This window comes from Vipera berus, assembly GCF_964194415.1.
Source record: "Vipera berus genome assembly, chromosome: 6".
Classification (NCBI taxonomy): Eukaryota; Metazoa; Chordata; class Lepidosauria; order Squamata; family Viperidae; genus Vipera; species Vipera berus.
Genome location: NC_138208.1, coordinates 83,738,756 through 83,759,799, shown reverse-complemented (window position 1 = coordinate 83,759,799; position 21,044 = coordinate 83,738,756). Strand labels below are relative to the sequence as shown.

Sequence of the window (21,044 nt, the reverse complement as noted above, 5' to 3'; positions counted from 1 at the left end):
CCATTTGCGGCCTTCCCAGACGGCCTGTGACAACCAAGTCAAAGGGGGAAGCCAGATTGGCTTAAAACAGCACGATCCACTTAACAACTGCAGTGATTCACTGAACAACCGTGACAAAAAAAAGATGATAAAAGTGGGTCTGACTCACTTATCAAGGGCCTTGCTGAGCAACAGAAATTCCAGTCACAAGTGGTCATAAATTGAGGACTACGGGCATATTGCTGGCCAGTCTGCTTTTGTTTATCATGCTTTATGCATTTGAACAAGTGAATCCACAGACCATCCTGTCTCCCCCAAGTGATCAAACAGATAATTAATTTAACTCCCCCTCCCCTTTTTAAACCACACACACACACACACACACACACACACACACATGCAATGGGCAGATTAGTAGAAACTGCATAGCTTTTTGTGAATATGGTTTCAGTAGTTCTGTAAGACACAACACAACACAAATGCTCATTTCTATTAGGTTTACGGTGCGATGAAGCGATTATTTGGATAGGAATGGAAAAACGTGTCATGAAGGAAAGAACAATTTTAACGGGTCGGAAGGGCAACTACAACCAGGTTTTGTAATAAATTTGGCTATGAATGCAAATCAGAGACAAAGTGTCGCCTGCTAGAGAAATCTACTTTTACAGAAACATTTATCTTATTTCATTATTTATCCATCAAATTTGCAGACTGTTCATCACCGACAACTCTGGGTGGGGGGGGGGATCCTGGGTGCTTCTTTGAGCTTGGTTGTTTTCTTGCAGACGTTTCATTGCCCAACTAGGTAACGTCATCAGTGCTAGAAGGGAGTGGGGTTTTTAAGACTATCTTATCATATTTAATTTCTCTTGATTTGACAACTATATATACTTCAAGCCCACTGAGGTTTGCCACAATATATTTAATATGAATAAAAAACTGAACTGTACATTTTTTTTGTCCTGTACTAAAACATTTTTATTTTCAAGCTGAATAATCAGATTGCATGTCTGGTCGATCCAAGGGTACCCTCACCAACATGTGGATTACCGGTACTTAGCTTCCTTTTCAACATACACCATTGATTGGACCTAGAAGCTATAGTATAGAATGTTTTTATTAGAAGCAAAAAGTAGGGGGTCTGGTTTTTCTCCACCTTTTTGTTGATCAAGACATGTCTCTGTGTAATATTTATCTTTTTTAGCCCCCTCTGTATAACCTGACAGCCTTCTGAAGGATCTCCCAACCATCTGGAACAGACGGTGGAGAAATCAACCTGACAACAGAGGAACTGATAATAATTGACTTTTTCTTTGATCTGTTGAGCACAACCTTCCACTGAATTGCTGAAAAGATCGCGTCAGAGAAACGGACAAGCTGGGATACAACTAACTCAATGTAACAAACTATGAATGCAAGAGGTACGGATAACATCAGCCACTTTAGTCTGCCATCTACCTGTAATCGTTCTCTAAACAAAAGTAATGTAGATGTATTTTGAACTCAAACGTGAGCTTTTAATATTGCATTAAGGTAAAAAGTCTTTCGTGGACCTGCAGGGCAGTTTGATTATATAACAAGCATCTAAAGGCGCAAGCGGATTAAAAGACAACAAACGTGATCTAATGCTGCTGACCCTTTAGCTACCAAGTAAATCAGGATGGAGCTTATTTAAATTAAGCTGACTTTATTAACTCCTGTAAATACAAGAATAGAGAAGCCCAGAATAGGTACGGAGGTGAAGCAAATAATTGAAAATGACAGAAGCTCCACTCATCCATGCTGGAGGCAGAGGGAATATGATGTTTTGAAGAGGAAGCAAAAAGGACAACACCTCAAGTTGTCCATGCCTAACTTTGTTCTTCAAAATAAATAAATGAATGAATAAAAATCTGCCTTCCGGGGGATCACAAAATGTTGAACATGACGGTCATCTTACTAAAGAATGACTCAGCAATCTCAGTGTTAAGCATTTAATACATTTCAGTAGGGGTTTTTTTCTGAAGAGCTCAACTTGGTTATTTTCTACTGAAAAATTATATTTGGTGAAACTTTGATTTGACAGACACACCGGGAGGAGGGGCCTGTTACACTCAAAGGCCTGTCAAATCGCACAGGATGTCCTTTGTTGCACTTTTAGTGATTTGTGTATTGATGCCATGAGACAAATCATATCGGCTTGATGCTCTAATATAAATTGTCATAGCTGACCCAAGCATAATGTAAATTCAGCTCCCTCATCCAGACCTGTACAAGTTGTTTGGGGTTTTTGTTGAGATAGAAATCTGAACCTCGAAATGGGGATCCTTCAATTGAAGTTTCACTCTAACTTGAAAAGGAGAGGCCAATCTCTATGGTTGGCTGGAGAATTCTGGGAGTTGAAGTCTACGTGTCTTAAAGTTGCCAAAGTTGGAAAACCCTGCTTTAGTGTGCCATAAAATCTTGACAATGGTGTGAAACAAAGAGTCACTTGCACACTCAGTGTTAGGAGAGGGACAGTTCCAAACGGGAAAGGATTTGCATTCTGTTGTTAGTAGCCAAATGGTTACCTTATTCAGGCTGTTAGAAATTTTAAAGCAGTAAGACTAGTGACTGGGGCAGTCCCACAACGTCTGTGGTTGTTAGTGAAAAATCAGTAAAGTAGTCGGCCCCCGCATTCTGTGCTGTACCACTGGTAACCTACCCTAATAGAGAAGAACTATCTTGGTTTTGAGGAAAAAAATCAACCTCTCCCTTCTCTGACCCTATGGAAAAGTAGCCAGGCTGCCATGACAACCTTGGTTCCAAACAGACTTCCATGTTTCCATCCTGGAGAAACTTGGGATTCAGCACAGCGGCTGTGCCCGAGGCAGACAAAATACAGACCTCCTCACTGTGAAAGAAAGAAAGAAAGAAAGAAAGAAAGAAAGAAAGAAAGAAAGAAAGAAAGAAAGAAAGAAAGAAAGAAAGAAAGAAAGAAAGAAAGAAAGAGATAGAAAGAAAGAAAGAAGAGAGAGGGAGGGAGGGAGGAAGAAAGACAAAGAGAGAGAGAGAGAGAGGGAGTGAGGGAGCAAGAAAAAGAAAGAAAAGATAGAGGGAGTGAAGAAGAGAAAGAAAGAAAAAAATAGAAAAAAGAGAGAATGAAAGAAAAGAAAGGTACAAAGGAAAAGGGAAAAGAGAAAGAGGGAGAAAGGGAAAAAGAAAGAAAGAAAGAAGGAAAGAAAAAGGAAGAAAAAGAAAGAAAAATAGGAGAGAGAAAGAAAGAAAGAAAGAAAGAAAGAAAGAAAGAAAGAAAGAAAGAAAGAAAGAAAGAAAGAAAAGTCATCAGTTCAGTCATATGCTTTGCAAAATCTCTTCCCACAAATGAAAAAGCCACAACCCAAATCCATGTTGAAAGTGAGCATTTAGGGTGGGGGAGTTTTGAATAATAAGCTGCCTGCCATGAGGTGTTTATTTTGACTGTGGTAAGGACAACCCCTTTTCAGAAGTAGAATAGTAAAGGGTCGAGGGACACATGTGTGGTGTGCCGGATGCTCTGCATCAAAACAAAAACAACAGCCGAGAGGCAGGACTTTTTCCAGGCTAAGAATTTTAGTCGATGGGTGCGGATGCCCGGCCTGCATTCCAAAAATGGAAGAGCCAGGAAGAATTTTATATTAACCTTTACACATAAATCAAACACAGGTAGTCTCTGGCTTAGGACTACAATGGAGTCTGCCCATGACAGACCTAGCTCTAACGCAGATTGTCCTTGGACCTGACTAGATTTTACCACCTTTTTTTGTGGCTGTCACAAATGGTGTGATTGTTAAGTGAAGCAATGGTTCACTATGGGACTGTTTTGCAAAAAAAAAACAACACAAAAAAACCCACTAGACGCAAAGGGGGCAAATGCAGCTGCAAACGGCTATAAAAGCAGGCTGATTGCTGAGCACCTGAAATGTAGTCACGTGACTGGGTTGGAGGGGTAGCCGTTGAAAGTTTGAAACTGGGTGGGCAATTACCCCTGGGGGGGATCCACTGTAATTCTGAACAGTCACTATGGTTATAAATCAAGGACCATCTCTACTTGCTAATGTAATGAATTCCCCATTATGTAGTGCAGGGGTGGGGAACGATGGCTCTTTTATGACTCGTGGACTTCAACTCCCAGAATTCCTGAGCCGGCATGGCTCGGCATGGAAACCTCTTTCCCCTCAGCATGGCTGGCTCGGGAATTCTGGGAGTTGAAGTCCACCAGTCATAAAAGGGCCATCGTTCCCCACCTCTGATGTACTGGATCATTCCCCATCTCTTTTTTTTGTGTGTCCTCTAGTCAGTGTTGTCCCCCTACCTTCTGTCTTCACATCCCCAAACCGTATCTCCTCTCGATAGCTACCAGTGAAGACCCCTCACGCCACAGATAATAAAAATGAAGGTCCTGCTGTTCAGAATAATTTGCCATTCCTTTGCTCACCAAACAGCAACAATACAGGAACAGCATCCTTCCTACAATGTGGGCATGTCCCAGCAGCTAAGTGGCTAGGTTACTATACGCCCCATCGTCCCGAGCCTCCCTACTTCCGAGTAACGGGCACAACTTGATGCGACAAGTCTCCGAGCGTCCCTTTTCACCCTTTCCTTCTGCTCCTTGCAGAGATAAAGCGGTTTAATTGTCAGAGAAACGGAGCCAGCGAGTTACCAAATGCTAGTTGATTCACTGTAGCCCACTACAGCATGACAGCCCAACGCCTTTGCATGGGATTTGATTTCTTGACGAACTTCCGCCCACCAGGCATCTCGTGTTTCCGGGTCATCTGAAAGAGACAGAGCACATCCCGTTTTATTATTCAGCAGAGATGCAAAATATTCGGCTAAAGCAGGGGTAGGCAACCTTGGCTCTTTGATGACTCGTGGCCTTCAACTCCCAGAATTCCTGAGCCAGCATGGCTGGCTCAGGAATTCTGGGAGTTGAAGTCCACGAGTCGTCAAAGAGCCAAGGTTGCCCACCCCTGGGCTAAAGCAACGACGTTAACTAATCACTGGTTCACGGGTTTAAGCTAGTGTAAGACCTCAGCAACCTCTTGTTTCTCCTTCCAGCCAATTAAGGCAACTGTGGCTACTTCGGTGGAATGGCGGTTTCACACAGCCAGTCCATTTCTCTTTAATTCTCAGAGAATACAAGAATGTGATTTCTATACTTACTCGTTTTGCTCAAAATACCATTGTAGGTAAGCCTTGACTTACAAACCCAACTGAGCCCAAAGTTTCCACTGCTAAGTGAGACACTTGTTAAGTGAGTTTTGCCCCATTGTACGACCTTCCTTGCCACAGTCGTTAAGTGAATCACTGCAGTTGTGGAATTAGGAACACGATGGTCGAGTGAATCCAGCTTCCCCATTGATTTTGCTTGTCAGGAGGTTGCAAAAGTGATCACGTGACCCCAGGACACTAAAATAAGAGTCAGCTGCCCTCTGAATTTTGATCACATGACCATGGGGAAGCTGCAACGGTTGTATGAAAAATAGTTATAAGTCACTTTTTTCAATGGTGTGGGAACCCTGAACAGTCACTAAATGAATTGTTGTAGTCAAGGACTACCTGTATTAAGCTAAACCTTCGAAGCAACACACCAAAGGGATCTCTGACTATGGGGGGGTGGGGGTGGAATGACAGCATCTCCAACATTTGCAGTCAGCAAATCTCAATATTAAAGATTCACAGGTCACAACATGTGTCCCTTGGAATCATCTTTTTAAAAAAAGCAACTTGAGGAGATAAGATTGCAACAGAAATTAAGAGTTTGGATATTTTGAATAACAATTTAACTTTGTCAAGATTAAAAGCAGAGTGAAATTCAGAGATTTAAAAACAACTGAACCATATTGCCCACTTGATGGAAAAAAGTCTCTGGGCAAACTAACATTCTTGCATGGGCCTAAATAATTAATTAATTTAAAAAAGTCCTTGTTTTTGTATTTTCAACTGATTTGACAAATACCAACACCCACCCTCACCAAAAGACTTATGAGATATTCTGTTTATACTTTTAACCTCACGAAGGAAAAAAGTACTGAGCTGTTAGGTTAATGCTGAATAGCTCTACTGCTTATTCTTGGAAAATGTCTTGTCAATAAAGTAAATACATTTAATAGATACCTTAAAAGATGCATTCAAAATATTTTTAAAAACTAATAATGTTATAACAATAACTCAATTGTAAGTTCCAACATTAAAGGTGAACCATGTTGAATTAGCTTCATATTAAAATTTCAAACCTGACCTCTTTAACATTTTCAAAAACGTACATGGAAGCACTTTTTCAATATTTGCAAAGATATACCAAGTAGGGGGGGCTTCAGAAGAACTTTTGGTTGTTTAAATATCTTATGTATGAACTTGCAGTGATATTGGAGGAAACTGCTTGTAATTTCTGGAGATTACACGACCGAAACCTGTTTTTAAATTATTAAGAAAAATCAGTAGTTTAATAGAGGACTTCCTAGCCTAGAAAAATTTTTGCAGCCAAATCTAAATTGCACAATATGATTTAGATGGGACTTTCGTGTTTCTCTTCTCAAAACACATTTCTAAAGAGATCACCAGATTGCACAAAATTTCTAAATGAAAATTCATTGTTTCACTCACTCCACAATTACATCATACGCCCAAATTTATTTTAACCGTCTTGAGAATAATCTTTTTTTTTCTTTTAGAAGAATATTTTTAAAATACAAAGCAGTACTTTAGATCTTATAAGAGACAGGTATTTGAGGGCATATATTTGTGTGTCAAGTCAGAATATACTTAAATGTACTTAGTGTTAATGTGAAAGGTTTTTAGAGATTTTAGAAAATGATATGTAGTTTTCACCTACTTCAGATTATTAAAACTGATGTCAATTTTATAAAGGACACATCTGACAGAACAAGATAAAAGGTTTTTATAGTGCATTTGCTTAATGCTTCAAAGCAAGGTGAGGCAGGTAGCTGACCTGACTCATAACCATTTTTCTCTCTCCAGGTTTAACAAGTTGTAACTGATCATTTTAGTTGATAAAATATGGTTTTGATCAATGTTTATCTAACAAACTCCCTGTTATCTTTAGCAATATGATTGTCTTTACTGTTTTAATATTTGTTATGATCTTTATCATCAGAATTGGAGATTTTAATATTAGTTTCTGAATTAGGTATATACTCAATCATAAATGATAATAATTAGTGTAATTACTGTAATTACATCATAATAGATAAGTGAAATTTGATTCCTGGCATTGCTTACTCCTAAACTGAGGGAATATGCTGTTTACTCAGCAGTGAATCAGATTTTTGGAGGGTTTGATGTTTTTGATTTCTTCAGCATTATTTCAACAAATTCACATGTGCATTAATTGAAAATTATGGCATATCAATTTACAACTCAGTCAGCTTAAATTTAAATTACGATAGTTTACTGCAACACCCTGAACCCCATATTTTAATGTTTCTTCACTGAATTTATTTGATTTTTAAATCTGTAAATTTATTTGATTTTTAAATCTGTAAAGAATTGGTAGGAATGGCTAGTTACTCAATTTTTGAATGCAAAGCTTATATGTGTAATTGTATTACTGCACACAAACCTCTCTGGATGCAGATGATTAGGTGTCTCACTACCAGCTTATACAAGGAAATATAAGAAACTAAATATAACTTACATAATATATTACCACAGAAAACTGAATTAGTTTAACATGTTTCCATTAAAAATAGTGAGAAAATGGTGAAAAACTATGTGAAGTATATATTATTTGTACATAGGTGTATATAGGTGTATATATACATTTATTTATAGCTATAGCTATCTTTGTATCTGTAGCTATTTCTTTTTTTGCAAACTCTCTCTTGCTTTGTCTTTATATGGCACATACTTAATTTGTAAAAGGATTGTCTAAAAGTTTTAAACAGAGATGTGTGAATAAATGTTCAGGAGAGTTGCCTCGAAGACCAGCTATTAGTGTATACGCAAAAAGATAAAACAAATGTTCAAAAGAATATTTTAAAGAATTCCCAATCAAAGAATTCCCTTTAATAAAAAGCAATGTGGTAAAATTACTGAACAAGAGGTCTCCTACTCCTGTGATTTTACGGTGGTAATTCCTTATGAATGCCATTCAAATATGAAACTTTTCATGTGTTATTTCACAAAAATATTAGTGAATTCTGAAAAGTTACTATAAGACCCAACGGCTCAAAGCCACAAACCTGAAAACCTAAGGACAGTATGGTTTTGTGTTTATGCCAAGTGGCATGCAGGGCTCCCAAAACCTTGAATGTTATATTCAAGATCCAGTTAAATTATTAAAATTGAAAAAGTTGAAAGACCCAGGTGGTTATTAGGAAACTGGGTCACCTTCACTCTGTGCTGAAAATAACACGTAAAGAGGGCAACATCTGAAAATAATAAAATACCTTTGAGATTTAAATATACTTCCTTGGAAATGAACTTTTCTTCTGCACGTTGTAAACTTTAATGGATTTTAGCTCCACCCCCTGCTAATTAATAGGGGGGGAAATCATATCTCTATATAGAATGCAATGCATATTTACACACGATAGACACAAACTTACCTTTGCGTGTCAAAAGATAAATAACGACTTAATAAAAACCAAGACACCACAACATGGCAGGCGTCGTTCATACCAAACATGGGAACGCAATGCAATGTTAAAGCATTCTCTTTGGTTTTCGGACACAAGTGATTGGCAAGCAGCTTTTCTTCCTTTGGGATTTTGACGCATGAGCCACACAGATTCACAGGGCAACACTATCAGAGCATTTACACATCGAAGTAAAGCTATGCAATTTACATTAAGACAGTCCAGAAATTGGGGGCGGAGGGGGGGGAGGGAGCAGGATGCCATGTGTCCAGCACAGTTCCACAAGGGCATCGTCACCTGTTGTGTTCCAGGCTACGGCGGAAGCTTAAAGAACAGCTCGCAAAGCAGAGTCAGCAGACGGGAGCCAGAATACAGTGGATCGTTTGGCGCATGCTTGGGTCGATGACGGTTACAGACTTAAAAAATATGGCAGCTCACTGAAATGGTCACAGAAAAGAAATGGCCCTGAACTCTAGGTGAAAGCAGAAGGCAAGCAAACATGGCACCCACTGAACAAGCTTTTCTAGCAAAAATCTAGCCCACTAGAGTAAGCCTGGCAGGGGTTGGGGAAGATTTATTTAAACTGCCTGCAAACGAAAGTGGGTTTTTTTGTTTGGGTTTTTAAATCCGAGGGTCAATTGGTGTGTTTAATCTTACTGCTTGGAATAGCAGGGGAAGACACGGGTACTAGAACTCTACAAAACCGGGGTAACTTGAGAAACTCCTAAAATCAGCCGGCAGCAAGTGAGAACAATAAACCAGTGGAACAGCTTGCCTTCAGAAGCTGTGGGTGCTCCATCACTGGAGGCTTTTAAAAGGAGACTGGACAGCCATTTTGTCTGAAATGGTACAGGGCAGGGGTAGGCAGCCTTGGCCCCTTCATGACTCGTGGACTTCAACTCCCAGAATTCCTGAGCCAGCCATGCTGAGGGGAAAGGGAGAGGTTTCCATGCTTAGCCATGCTGGCTCAGGGATTCTGGGAGTTGAAGTCCACGAGTCATAAAAGAGCCAAGGTTGCCTACCCCTGGGATAGGCTCTCCTGCTCGAGCAGGGGGTTGGACTAGAAGACCTCTGAGGTGGCTTCCAACTCTGTTCTCCTTCTGAATGTCAAGCACAACTTTTGCAAGATTATTTAAAGAATGAACGAATGAACCTTTATTGTCAAAGTACAACCATGTATACATTGAGATTAGCTGAGCCTCCCTTCGTGCTCCCACCCCCCCCAACTCACAGTGACAACAAACCCTCCATCTTATTACACCATGTGAACGCATCCATGTCTCTCCTGTTTTTAGTATGGCACATTTATCTCCCTGGCGATTAGGGATGAATTTTTACTGGAATGATGTCAAATAACGCTGTTTGGAACCGTGTTTAATTAAAGACACTAAAAGGGGGAGATCCACATCTACGCACCCCCTTAAAAATAAGTGTGTGAAAAAAGAAAAACACATAAATACAAAACTGTAAGATACGTGTTGTAAAAAAAATCGCAATTGTGACTGAAATTTATTGTGGCACAATAGAAAGTGGAACAGCGAAGAACAGAAACTCTTATTTTGGGGGACACAGGCTAAAGAGCAAGTCAGATCTAAACTCAGCTGAGTTCAGACTTTACACTCAATGAATGCAGTGACCAGTCAAAACACAGTGTTGGGTTCGAAGCTGAAGTCAATTACTGCATCATCTAATTTGAAAATCTTTTCAAAGAATTCACGATGAGTGAACGAATTGTTGATTCCAATAAAGGAGAATATTTGTAACTCAGGATTGAAATGAGGGGGTCCCTGGTGCTCTCTGAGCACTGTTTTTTTCTTGTAAAGCATTTCATTACCCAAACTAGCCAACATCATCAGTGCTAATGTAGCACTCTGCTAATCTAGCACTGATGATGTTACCTCATTGGGTAATTAAACGTCTGCAAGAAAACAACCAAGCTGAGAGAGCACTAAGGGACTGCCGATTCAATGCACAACAATCCCTCAAAGATGCATGGGAAACACTTTCAAAACCCCCATGCATTCATCTTGCATTTTTTGTGCAAGAAGGTCAAGAAAGGGAGAAGCTTCTGTTAACTTACATTGTAATTTCCCCCTTTAAAGCTAGGTAAATACTCAGATAGGGGGACGCGGTGGCTCAGTGGGTTAGGACGCTGAGCTTGTCGATCGGAAGGTCGGCAGTTTGGCGGGTCGAATTCCGAGTGCCGCGTAACAGAGTGAGCGCCTGTTACTCGCCCCAGCTTCTGCCAACCTAGCAGTTCGAAAGCACGTCAAAATGCAAGTAGAAAAATAGGGACCACTACAGTGGGAAGGTAACAGCGTTCCGTGCGCCTTTGGCGTCTAGTCATGCCGGCCACATGACCACGGAGACGTCCTCGGACAAGCGCTGGCTCTTCGGCTTTGAAACGGAGATGAGCACCGGCCCCTAGAGTCGGAAACGACTAGCACGCATGTGCGGGGGAACCTTTACCTTTACCTTAAATACTCAGATATATCAAGCCAATGGGATGCTCTCCTCTACTTGCTTCAGCATTAAGGAATATGTCTTTTCCATGCAGGACACATCTAAAGAAAGTAGCAAAGCTCTGCTTAGAGACCCGGGGGAAAAGCAAACTGCTGTGTTTATCTATCTATCTATCTATCATCTATCTATCTATCTATCTATCTATCTATCTATCTATCTATCTATCTATCTATCTATCTATCTATCTATCTACAGTATCTCTCTCTCTCTCTCTCATCTATCTTATCCAGTGCTTTTTTTCTAAAAAAAAAAAAAAAAAGTGCCGGAACTCACAACACATCATACCACCCGCCTTGCCTACCCTACAAGGTTCCATCCAAAAAAGGTGAATCAATCTATCTATCTATCATCTAATCTATCTATCTATCTATCTATCTATCTATCTATCTATCTATCTATCTATCTATCTATCCATATACTGACTGGCTTTGCTTGACTGCTAATAAAACTAACGTACAGAAATTATAATGAGCATTCATCATGATTCTACTATTAGAAGCTACTGTACTGAATGCCATTAAGCAGTTGAGTATCTCTTTTAATTAGGGTGTTGATAACTCGCAACACTAGGTCAGAGAAGCTAAAAAGTGACACATCTTTTCTTGGTAAAACTACAATACTTAATATTTTGAATAAATTATAGATGTCATAAAAAGGAAAATGTTCACATTCAATTGTTAAAAGCATTAATTAATTAATGCTTAATTAATTTTTAATTTTATTTTAATTTTATATTGTATTGTTTTTAAATTTTGCCTTGTAAACCGCCCTGAGTCCTTCGGGAATAGGGCGGTATATAAACCGAATGAATGAATGAATGAATAAATAAATAAATAAATAAATTTCACAGATATGGGCATTTTGCTTTCGTAAGGATTAGCAAGGGACATAAGAAAGGGTGAAGAAGCAGGATAGAAAGACTATTGAAACTTCTGAACTTATTTCAATGATGAAATTATTCATCAGATCATTAATCAATGATTTAGTCTTAATTTCAAGAAAACAAAATCAGGCTTATCCTGTTGAGAAACAATTGTAGAAAGTGAGAGAAGACTCACGCAAATACTACAAATAGCCAAGAAAAGAAAGAGATCGTTGAACAAATCAATTCAAAATTGTCACTCAGGGCACAAGTGACCAGACTTAAACCATCATGTCTTCCTGAGAATTAGGGAGGGAAAGAGAAAAAGAAAATAACCAGCAGCAAGGTGGATGGATTCAATTATAATGGCAATGGATGCCCTGCTGAAAAACCAGCAGGGCCAGACTGGAGAAGACTTAGGTCTACTCTAAGTCACAAAGAGTTGCCACTTATTTTATTTTTTTATTTTTTATTTATTATATATTTTTTTATTTATTATATTTTTATACCGCCCTTCTTCCGAAGGACTCAGGGCGGTGTACAGGGCAATAAATATAAAAACAAAATACAAAAGTTAAAAAACGATTAAATATAATGCCCAAATTTAAAATTTAAAACAATAATTAAAAACATATTAAAACCCCCAACCCTAACCCATCAAACCTGGTCAGATTGCTCAAATAAATACGTTTTTAGATCGCGCCGGAAGGAGCGGAGGTCGGGGGCCATCCGGAGCTCAACTGGCAAGCGGTTTCCACAGGTCTGGCGCGCCCACAGAGAACAATACATAATTATGTATAATTATACTATCCCTTGGACTGCAAGGCGATCAAACCGGTCAGTCCTAGAGATCAACCCTGACTGCTCTTTAGAAGGCCAGATCCTGAAGCTAAAACTCAAATACTTTGGCCACCTAATGAGAAGGAAGGACTCACTGGAGAAGAGCCTAATCCTGGGAAAGGTTGAGGGCAAGACAGAGAACGAGGTGGCTGGATGGAGTCACTGAAGCAGGAGGCGTGAGATTAAATGGACTCCAGAAGATGGTAGAGGACAGGAAGGCCTGGAGGAACGTTGTCCATAGGGTTGCGATGGGTCGGACACGACTTTGCAGCTAACAACAACAACATACTAAAAGCAAGCAAAGGTCTAATGATGTGTATATTATTAGTAATCCTTAAAAATAACCATAACAACTGTAAACCGTTTTACGGTGGTTCTCCTCCTATCTCCTGGGCCGTTCGCAGTCGGTGTTGACGGGAGGGCAGAGATCCGCCCCGAGGCCTCTCATTTGTGGAGTTCCTCAGGGGTCGGTTCTCTCGCCCCTCCTGTTCAACATCTATATGAAGCCGCTGGGTGAGATCATTCGTGGTTTCGGGGTGGGGTATCATCAGTACGCTGATGATACCCAACTTTTTCTTTCCACCCCGAACCAACCCAGCGATGCCCTCACCGTGATGTCCCGGTGCCTGGAGGCGGTCCAGGTCTGGATGGGGAGAAACAGGCTTCGTCTCAATCCCGCCAAGACTGAGTGGCTGTGCATATCGGCATCTCGGGTCAACCAGACTATTCCATCTCTAACGATGGGGGGTGAGGTGTTACCCCCCGTCGATAGGGCTCGCAACTTGGGCGTCCTCCTGGATTCACGACTCAATTTTGAAGACCATATAGGAGCCGTGACCAGGGGGGCTTTTGCCCAGGTTCGCCTGGTGCGCCAGTTGCGACCCTATCTGGACCGAGATGCCCTACGCACAGTCACTCATGCGCTCGTGACCTCGCGTTTAGACTACTGCAATGCTCTCTACATGGGGCTGCCCTTGAGGACCACTCGGAGGCTTCACCTGGTGCAGAATGCGGCTGCGCGAGTTGTGATGGGGGTTTCCCGATACTCCCATGTAACACCTCTACTCCGCGAGCTGCATTGGCTTCCGGTTGCCCTCCGGGTGAGATTCAAGGTGCTGGTGATGACCTATAAAGCCCTACATGGCTTGGGTCCGGGATATCTGAGGGAACACCTGCTGCCGGCATCAAGTTCCCTTCGTCCAGTGCGCTCCCACAGGGAGGGTCTTCTCAGGGTGCCACCGGTAAGAGATTGCCGGCGGGTAACACCCAGGGATAGGGCCTTCTCAGTGGGGGCGCCTGCCCTTTGGAACCAGCTGCCAGTGGAGCTGAGGACTGCCCCCGACCTCCGTTCATTCCGCCGGGGCCTGAAGACCTGGCTCTTCGAGCTCTCTGGCCCAGGCTGAGGATTAATCTTATTTTAACTGGGGTTTTATTTATACAGGGATAAATATATTTTTTTTAAATTTGTTTTTAACTTTTGTATCTTGGTTTTTTAATCACCCTGTAAACCGCCCTGAGTCCTTCGGGAAAGGGCGGTATATAAATGTAATAAAATAAAATAAATAAATAAAATAAAAAATAAACAATTAACCAGTGGAATGGCTTGCCTCCAGAAGTTGTGGGTGTTCCATCACTGGAGGTTTTTAAGAAGAGATTGGACAGGCATTGGTCTGAAATGTTGTAGGGTCTCCTGCTTGAGCAGGGGGTTGGACTAGAAGACCTCCAAGGTCCCTTCCAACGCTCTTATTCTGTTAAAATTGCGTCCCCTAGCCTTTATCATCAAGAATTCGTTTGGTGTAGATTAAGCCGTAAGGGTGGAAACCAATGACTTCTAGTCCTGCCTTAGGCACAAAAACAGCTGACCTTGGGCCAGTGAGCCTAAGAAGAAGGCAAAGGGAAACCACATGCATCCATACATACAACCCTTGTCACCCTTAAGGTATTGCTCTTCAATTCCTAGACCTCCCTTTGATGCCTATGCTAGGGTATTATCTAAGTCCACACAACTAGAATTTATCTAGTTATCCAGTTGTGTGGACCTAAGCGAATGAAACATAAGCTTCGCCAGAGAACATTCGCTCTCTTTTGTAAAAAGATATCCAGCCACTGTCTTCCAACTGCTACTCAGAGAATCCTACGCAGGTAGTCCTTGACTTATGGCCAAAAATTGAGCCCAAAATTTCTGTTGCTCAGCGAGACAGCTGTTAAGTGAATTTTGCACCATTTTACGAGCTTTCTTGCCACAGTTGTTAAGCGAATCACTGCAGTTGTGAAGTTAGCAAGCCAGTTGTTAAGTGAATCTGGCTTCCCTATTGACTTTGCATGTCAAGTCACAAAGGGAGAGCATATGACTGCAACCGTCATAAATAAATATGAACCACTTGCCAAGCATCCCAATTTTGATCACTTGATCGTGGAGATACTGCCAGGGTTGTGAGACATGGTTACTTTTTCAGTGCCATTGTCACTTTGAACAGTCACTAAGTGAATGGTTGTAAGTCAAGGACTACCTGTAATTTTCACTGAAGCTAGAGAATCAGAAATAAAGAACTGAAACAATTTATCAAAAGTGTAATATTCCAATACAACAGGCCAAACTCTTATGGCACTAGGCATGCGACTGGTTGCAAACCCAATCTAAAGCAGCTGTTCCACACAATCATTATTCCACAGAAACAGAGATATTACATGGTTAGAGAACCTGTAGCCTTCCAATAGGACCAGAACAATGGCCAGTGAACAGGTAAAAATCCATAAGAGTTATGTTTCTATAACATCTGAGGGACTATAGATTCTCCATTTCTGAGACACAGAAACCAAACCCAAATGCAAATGTGCTCACATAAATATTGTAGTAGAACTTCTGCAGGAACTAAAGTTAGCCAGAACACAAATAACCATAGATTTTCCAATGCAACATAGGCCATTATTTTTTTTTAACAATACTCCTTTGTAGACCACATAGTACAAATAGGTCAGTGTTTATACAAAATCAATCAACTGAGCTAAATGAAAAAACACATATACTGGAAATGGCAATGCTGAAAACAAATGAAGAAATATCTCCCTCTCTAACCAACATTGATTAATATTCCGGAGGTGCCATTTTTGAACCGGGGAACTTCAGAGACAAATGAAAGCATATTCCTCACAAGTTTCAACCATTTTTTGCAGCTTGAACAGAGTCAAATAAGTTTTGTCTTTGACAACGTTATCAATTTTACCTTATTAATTTTTTTAAAAGTTACGTTCTTCACACATCCGAACCAAGCATGAGGTGTTTTAAGGCTATGTGCATCTGATAAAGTGGATTTACTTTAGAAACCTGCGTTTCTTACTTGTGAATCATTGAGGTATCACGAAACTGCAAGAAAGTATTGTGGTTAGAGATCTTTAGATATTTAAAAAAGTGGCATCAACATAAAAAGCCACTCCACGGCTAGCTTTGTGATTTAAAGAGTACAGTACTTTACTTCAAGATGGATCATACCAAATTCTAATCGATTTATTTATTTTTATTAAATGTAAAATATCCCATGGCTGGCTCAGGAATTCTGGGAGTTGAAGTCCACGGGTCATAAAAAAGCCAAGGTTGCCTACCCCTACTTCAGGTAGTTTTAATCTACAACTGTATGATTATTGCTGATATTAATCAAGCTTTTTTTTTCCATTTCAAATTGCAACTCTTGTTGAATTCTGAAGAGTAATCAAATGAAAAAGTCCCTGGTATCTGACACTCATCAGTCATGTGGTCCAAGCTAAGAAATGATTACTAAAAAAAGACTTTACAGGTGCTCACGTAGATGAGAACCAACTATGAATTACTGTACTACGAAATTATCAATCCTAGCAACCGTCAAGGAACCCAGAAACAGTGTATTTAATGTTACTGTATCACTGGTTTACCATTACCAGTATTAGCTGGACTAAGCAAGCCACTGTAAGCAATCGTAAAGCTTAATGTATTTCTACTGAAATTGCTGAGGTAAAAAAAAAACTACTAATTTTAACATTCAAAAACGCTGATGCTGCACTGAGATTAATAAAAAAGGCTGATATTATGAGGAATTACGATCCCCCCCACATCCCGTGTGGTCATGTGACTGCATTTTGGGTGCTTAGCAACAGGCCTGCATTCCTACTGCTTGCAGCATCCCGCAGTTACATGACCATGATTTACAATGTTTTCTGACAGAAAACATTTAACATTTAATTCTGGCAAAAGTGTTTAATTCTGGAGAAAAGTGCTAATTGTGGACAATGGGCTTGCTTAGCAACCAGCACAGAGAAAGTCGCAAAATCAGGTTGGTCATGTGATCACATGACCAGCAATCAGCATGACCTACGACTGTAATTTTCGGCACAATTAGAGTATCGAATTGAGGACTACCTGGGGTCATTGATTTTTTACTTGTGTGTTATGTTTTTATGTGCTTTTAATGATTTTGATTAACTTGTTTTGTGTTGCAGAATTGTATTTCTGTTTATAAATTGCTCTGCTTACCTACAAGTGAAATAAATCATTCTCTCTCATCTATTTTGTTTTAATAAGTGTACAAGTACAATTCAAGGATCTACTTTTAATCTCTAAAAGCCTACAGAGAAAGGATCCAAAATACTTATATTCTAGAATATGCTATCCCCCAAATCCAACTAAATCCCATTTTAATTGCCCTTAACAAAGTAAAAAAAAAATGATTTTTCTGTCAGGACTTTGGAATCTAATATTTACTCTCTGTTTCCTATCCAATCAATAGTAGGCTATACAGTATTACATTTTACTGATTTTTTTCACTTATTATGCTTATGGTTCTTATTAGTTTTTGTGATTTGATTTGTAAACTGCACAGAGACCTGTAATGTTGGTGATACAAAAATACTAGGAATACCATAAATAAAAAATAAATCTCATCTCCTTTTCGGTGGATGGTTTTGAAGCTTTTAAAGCAATATTCAGAGCAAAAGCAAATTCAGCAGCAGAATGATTACACACAATAACCTTGATTTATTTTGAATGCTTTTACAAATGACAAAAATCTAGGTGACAGATTTACCAATCATCAATCTAGTATAACTGGGGAATTCAATGTGACTCTGCAAATCACCCTTCTTGGACAGGAAACAATCACATGAAATTATGCTGTTGACTCACAGACTCACAGATAAGACTACAAATAGCTTGAGAGACTTGAGCTACTGCTACTTCTTTGCCTGTTTGTTTCCTTGAATTAAAGTACTGTACAATGGGGGAAAAGGTGGAATTTAAAAGGCTAAGTAAATGTTTGTACCAACGCAACGCTATAAATATATGTCATGCTTTTTCACTGACTGAAAAGCAAATGAATACAAACTCACTGTAACATAATTAACACAAGCAAGCTAAATATTCATTTGTAGAAAAAGTATACTACAACTCATTCTGATCAGCTTTTTTTTTTCAATTTTAAAAAAAATAACTCTCCGTCTAAAGCTTCATTTTGCACAGTCAGGTCCTCAGCACTATTTAAATTATTTGATCTTGAATGAAAGAAAAAGTAAGACACAAGTTTTTCGTTTCTTTAATTCAGTAACCTGATATCCAATACACCAGGGGTGTCAAACTGCCGGCCCACGGGCTGGATATGTCATGGCAAAACCGCGGCCGCCCCATTGCCGGCAATGGGAAAAAAAAGTCACAATACATCATGTGACGTTGTGAGTTTGACACCCCTGCAATACACAGACCAAATCATACACAATCATGCACCTGGTTTCCAGCCCTACCTTAATACTGTAGCTTGATAATGTGGCTTTGGCTGTATTCTTCTGTTAGCCATTATTATATTATGGGACGATTTAAAAATTAAATGTCCCATATTAAAACTGTAAATATATCTAAAATCCACAAATAACCTAAACAGTATGAAAGTCTTATTCAACAACCACATATTTTGTTTCTAGTACAGTTAAAATCTTCAAATGAAATTTCTCCATAATTAAGACCCACACAGAAAATCCTGCTTCTAGTTCAGAAAAAGCTAAATTTCAAATGGAAAGATTTTGGAGCATGATTAAATTATACTGATATACAGGGATAATGAGGGATATACAGTCTAGCAACAAACCTAATGGGATTTAATTTCACAATATCACCTACCATATTTATCGTAAATGTTATCTTAAATTTTCACAATTAAAAAAGGATGAAATTTGAAACATTTAGCTTGGCAATGAGGTAAGGTATTTCTAAAAAGACTTCACTGAGCTGCCATAATTTTTGTCAGTCTATGTAGTACTGAATGACTAATAAAATACCTGAATTGCAACTATTCCAGTCTAGTAGTTTGTATGATCTTGTGTTACCCATAATTCCGACAAAGGCTGAGTTCAAAACAGCAAATAAGTAGATCAGTTATGGCAGCAGAATATAGTGAAAGAAAGAAAAAGAACACACACACAGACACACACAAACAGTCACACACACACACAGTCACACACACACATCCAACAAGAACACAACTGAGAATGTTGTCCAAAGGAACTGGAAAGACACAGACAGCAGAGTTAATAAGAGAATGAAAACAGAGAAAGACAGAAGGAATACACTGTGTTAATCTAAGTGTAGGCATTAAGTAAAACAAATAAATAAAATAATACCACCTTTTGAAAGTTTGGCTTACGTTTCTCCGTGCATAGCTAGTAGTTTATGCATTTTAAAGTCTATCCTATTTGTGCAAGAAAGGCTCATAACAGGTTTTTCTTCTCCCTTTTAAAGCAGAAGACTTGGCACATATATAAAAACACCCTTAACATTTTATCAGTATAACCTTTAATCATGTTTCATGATACTATCTTACCACCATTCCTATATATATATATATATGTATATATATATATATATATATATATATATATATATATATATATATATATATATATATATATATATATATATATATATATATATATATATATATATATATATATGTTTGTGTGTGTGTGTGTGTGTACGTGTGTGTGTGTCAAATACTTGTTAACTATTTATTTATATATATGTTTTCTGAGGTTTTCGCAGGTGTTTGTATGTGGATCTTTGGTCATTCGGGTTTTTCCCCACGTAGAATTGAAGGTGTTTCCGTCGAAACGTTGCTCTTACACCTTCAATTCTACGTGGGGAAAAACCCGAATGACCAAAGATCCATATATATATATTCTTGCAGAGTTGATTACATATTGGGTGGTTGACTTGTGTCTACAAGCACAAACAAACTAGGCATACTGACCCACTAATTTCATGCCAAGGCCAAAAGCAACCAGGGCCACGCGCCCATCATTGTCAGCTTGAAAGTAACATTATTTTGATAATAGGGTATAAATAGAACAAAAACAATGGCTAGACTTCTACCAGACAGAGCCAATCTTGTCTTATCTGGCAATTATCCATTCTCGGCAAAAACAGAGAGGCATTAGGAAGGGAGAAAGTTTCTTTGGCAAACTGAAGATAAGACATGTCTTTGGCTGAAGGAGAGTCTTAATTTTTGGTATTTTCACCTGAGGGGTGGGGGGAAAGCAGAGAATGAGGAGAATTAAAAATCGATCTATCTTTTTAAAAAAATACAATTAAAATGGGTAGGCCAAAGTCTCTTTTTGATTCTTGTCAAAACAGAGGTTTATCAGGTAAGACAAAAACATTTTACTAATAAAGGGGAATATTTGTAGCTCAGGGTTGAAACGAGGGGTCCTTGGTGCTCTCTGAGCTTGGTTGTTTTCTTGCAAGATGTTTCATTACCCAAAATAGGTAACATCAGAAAACCGTTTTTCCCTTCCACCGCACATTTTTTTTTAAAATCTCATTTATATCCCGCCCTTCTCCGAAGACTCAGGGCGGCTTACAATCTAAGCACAAATTAAATGGAGCTTTGCAAAATTTTAAGCAGTAACCATATTGACCTTGGCTGCTACGGTTTGTAAAAAAGCATTCAGCACAGCAATGGCCACAGAGATTAATGAGAGGATTAATAGAAAAAATGTTAGCTAGCTTATTGTCCCAGAGCGAATCTGTTATGGCAAACATGGTTGCTGCAGTCAAGATGTTGATATTAGCTATCCAAGGCAGAGGTTCCTCTGCTAAAGATCATTGTTTTGACATTTTATTTAAAAAATTCATTGCATTCAATGTAATCTTCCACTAAAGCAGACAAGGTAATTACAAAAGCATTCAATTCAGATGGTCAAAGATATCATAAGACAGAGGTCCCCAA

At 39.2% G+C, this 21,044-nt stretch overlaps 1 protein-coding gene across 11 annotated transcripts in view; it reads right to left on the bottom strand.

Moving 5' to 3' along the window:
• C2CD5 (C2 calcium dependent domain containing 5) overlaps nt 1-21,044 on the bottom strand; it is a 92,272-nt gene that overhangs the window by 33,411 nt on the left and 37,817 nt on the right. For 7 of the 11 annotated variants that reach the window (XM_081330564.1, XM_081330565.1, XM_081330555.1 and 4 more), the window contains 2 exons: nt 4,640-4,754; nt 2,663-2,851 (listed from right to left, as the gene is read on the bottom strand). In XM_081330564.1, the coding sequence (XP_081186690.1) occupies nt 2,663-2,851; nt 4,640-4,754 (304 nt within the window). The remainder of the gene's footprint in view (nt 1-2,662; nt 2,852-4,639; nt 4,755-21,044) is intronic. The other 4 variants (XM_081330557.1, XM_081330556.1, XM_081330558.1 and 1 more) reach the window with 1 other exon arrangement.